Genomic DNA, 1,972 nt, shown 5'->3' with positions numbered 1-1,972 from the left:
GCCTCCTTCACTTATAAAAGCAAAAAACCACCCATCTCAGTGATGTGACCATGAAAGGAAATAATAACGTGTACCAGCATAAGAGTTCGACAGGAGGTTAACTGGCCTGGGAACTGCCACTTAAAATCCTGTTTCAATGAACTAAAATCATCCCACACCCCCTCCTCAAGTAAAAGTCAAGTGGGCAGGGGGGAGGCTGGTAAACCCTGCGTCCAAGGCCAAGACTGAGAAGGCATGCATATCCCTCTTACCTTCATCTTCTCATTCTCAGCTTCTTTCGCAAGCTGGTCAACGAGCTCAATTAAACCACCAACTATTTTCTGAAACTGGCCAATTTCTTGTAGGGAGAGAAGAGCAAATAAAGTGTTTTATTTTCTCTGCATTATCATTCCCTTAGTGTTCCCTTGTGGCGAGAAAGCAGGCCGAACAGCCCGTTCTCACTGGTGTCCAGACAGTTTGGAGCGTGCTCACCCAGACTCTTCCACCCTCGGGCTAACCCCCGAGGAGGGTGGAAGGTGGCCGGTGCTCGGAGCTAGACCAGGGCACACTTGGACCTCGAGTCCCAACTGAGCCAGCCAGTGACTGTTAACCTCTGTCTGAGAGGCTCCTGGTGGGCCCATCCTCCACACGGACTCCTCCTGCCTCCCCAGGAGGGAGGGGAAGCGCAAAGGGCATGTGCAGGGAAGGACTGACTCACGACGTGAATACAGGCCTAGATTTCAGTTAATGGGGGGGGGGGGGGGGGCCGGGGTTTGCCTCCTGTGGCCAGAGCTAATAAAGAGCTCACAGCGTTTTAAGTGCCTAATCTCCCATTCGCTTTTTTCAATGTCCTTGGGTGTGGTGGGACCTCGCTCGTTCTACTGAGGAGCGAACTGGACTCAGGGAGGAGGGACGACATGCAGTCGGAAGACTGGCCAAGGAGGCCAAGCTACCTTTCGCCCGTGGAGCTCTCTACAGACTATGGAGTGCCTGGAAGGCCCAGAAATCCCGCTTTCACTACATGTGCTCTACTCCCTGCCCTTGGGCTTGCTTGCCTGCTGGGACACGAGGTGTCTTGGGGATCTAGCTAAAAAAAATGACTTCACTGAAGTGCCTGGGTGGCTCAGTTGGTTAAGCGTCTGACTTTGGCTCAGGTCATGATCTCCCGGTTCGTGGGTTCAGGCCCCACATCGGGCTCTTATGCTGACAGCCTGGAGCCTAGAGCCTGCTTCAGATTCTGTGTCTCCCTCTCTCTCTGCCCGCCCCCCCACTCATGCTCTGTTTCTATCTCAATAATAAATACAATTCTAAAAAAAATTTTTTTTAATTAAAAACAAAAATGACTTCGCTGAGTCCTCTGAGCTACTTCTACAGACTCTAATTAATCCATTTTCACTCCAAGTGATGATAACCCCGCGACTGAGAAAACGATTTCTTCCAAGAAATCAAATCATGAGTACGTAGCTCTCTCCCACCCCCAAGCCCCAGTTCTGCTTCCATGAAGTTCTGCTTCCATGAAGGTTTCCGAGAGCAAAACGATCAAAAGACGGGACAGCCTCTCTACATTTCACCATGTGTTTTGATTGTGCTGTGTGTGGGACCACGTGAGCGCAAAAGAGGGGCAGGCGGACAAGGGGGTTAGTACATGGGAACTGATAAAGGCCAGGCACGACTCCCAGGGGGCCGTGACTGGGACAAGGGCTTCGGGCGGGGGCAGGGGCGGGGCACAGTTGGAACAGCTCAAAGCTGAGTGGCCCCACGTCTCCCCAGACGACACTCACTGTCCACAAAGTCCTTGCACTCTTCCTTGAGCTCCGTGGTCTGCTGGGTAACCTCGGGGTCCAGCACCCGCAGCTTGTTCAGCTCATCAAAGTGCAGCCCTGCTTCACCCAAGATGTCCTTGGCCATAGCTGTGGAGAAACCAGCCTGAATCCCCCGTCATCTCCCAGCCACCCAAGGAAATGTCTGCTCCCAGCCCAGCCCCGCTCCTGCC

At 53.0% G+C, this 1,972-nt stretch overlaps 1 protein-coding gene across 6 annotated transcripts in view; it reads right to left on the bottom strand.

Moving 5' to 3' along the window:
* The window catches only part of IFT20 (intraflagellar transport 20), a 6,562-nt gene that overhangs the window by 1,133 nt on the left and 3,457 nt on the right, over window positions 1–1,972 (bottom strand). For 5 of the 6 annotated variants that reach the window (XM_077749630.1, XM_077749631.1, XM_077749632.1 and 2 more), the window contains 2 exons: window positions 1,761–1,889; window positions 252–337 (listed from right to left, as the gene is read on the bottom strand). In XM_077749630.1, coding sequence (XP_077605756.1) covers window positions 252–337; window positions 1,761–1,887 — 213 coding nt within the window. In that variant the 5' untranslated portion in view covers window positions 1,888–1,889. Of the gene's footprint in view, window positions 1–251; window positions 338–1,760; window positions 1,906–1,972 lie in introns of all 6 variants that reach the window. The other variant, XM_077749634.1, reaches the window with a different exon arrangement.

The sequence above is a fragment of the Crocuta crocuta genome, unplaced genomic scaffold (assembly GCF_008692635.1).
Source record: "Crocuta crocuta isolate KB4526 unplaced genomic scaffold, BGI_CrCroc_1.0 scaffold149, whole genome shotgun sequence".
Lineage (NCBI taxonomy): Eukaryota > Metazoa > Chordata > Mammalia > Carnivora > Hyaenidae > Crocuta > Crocuta crocuta.
Note: the sequence above shows the minus strand (reverse complement) of the source record. Positions and strands in the feature narration are given on the sequence as shown.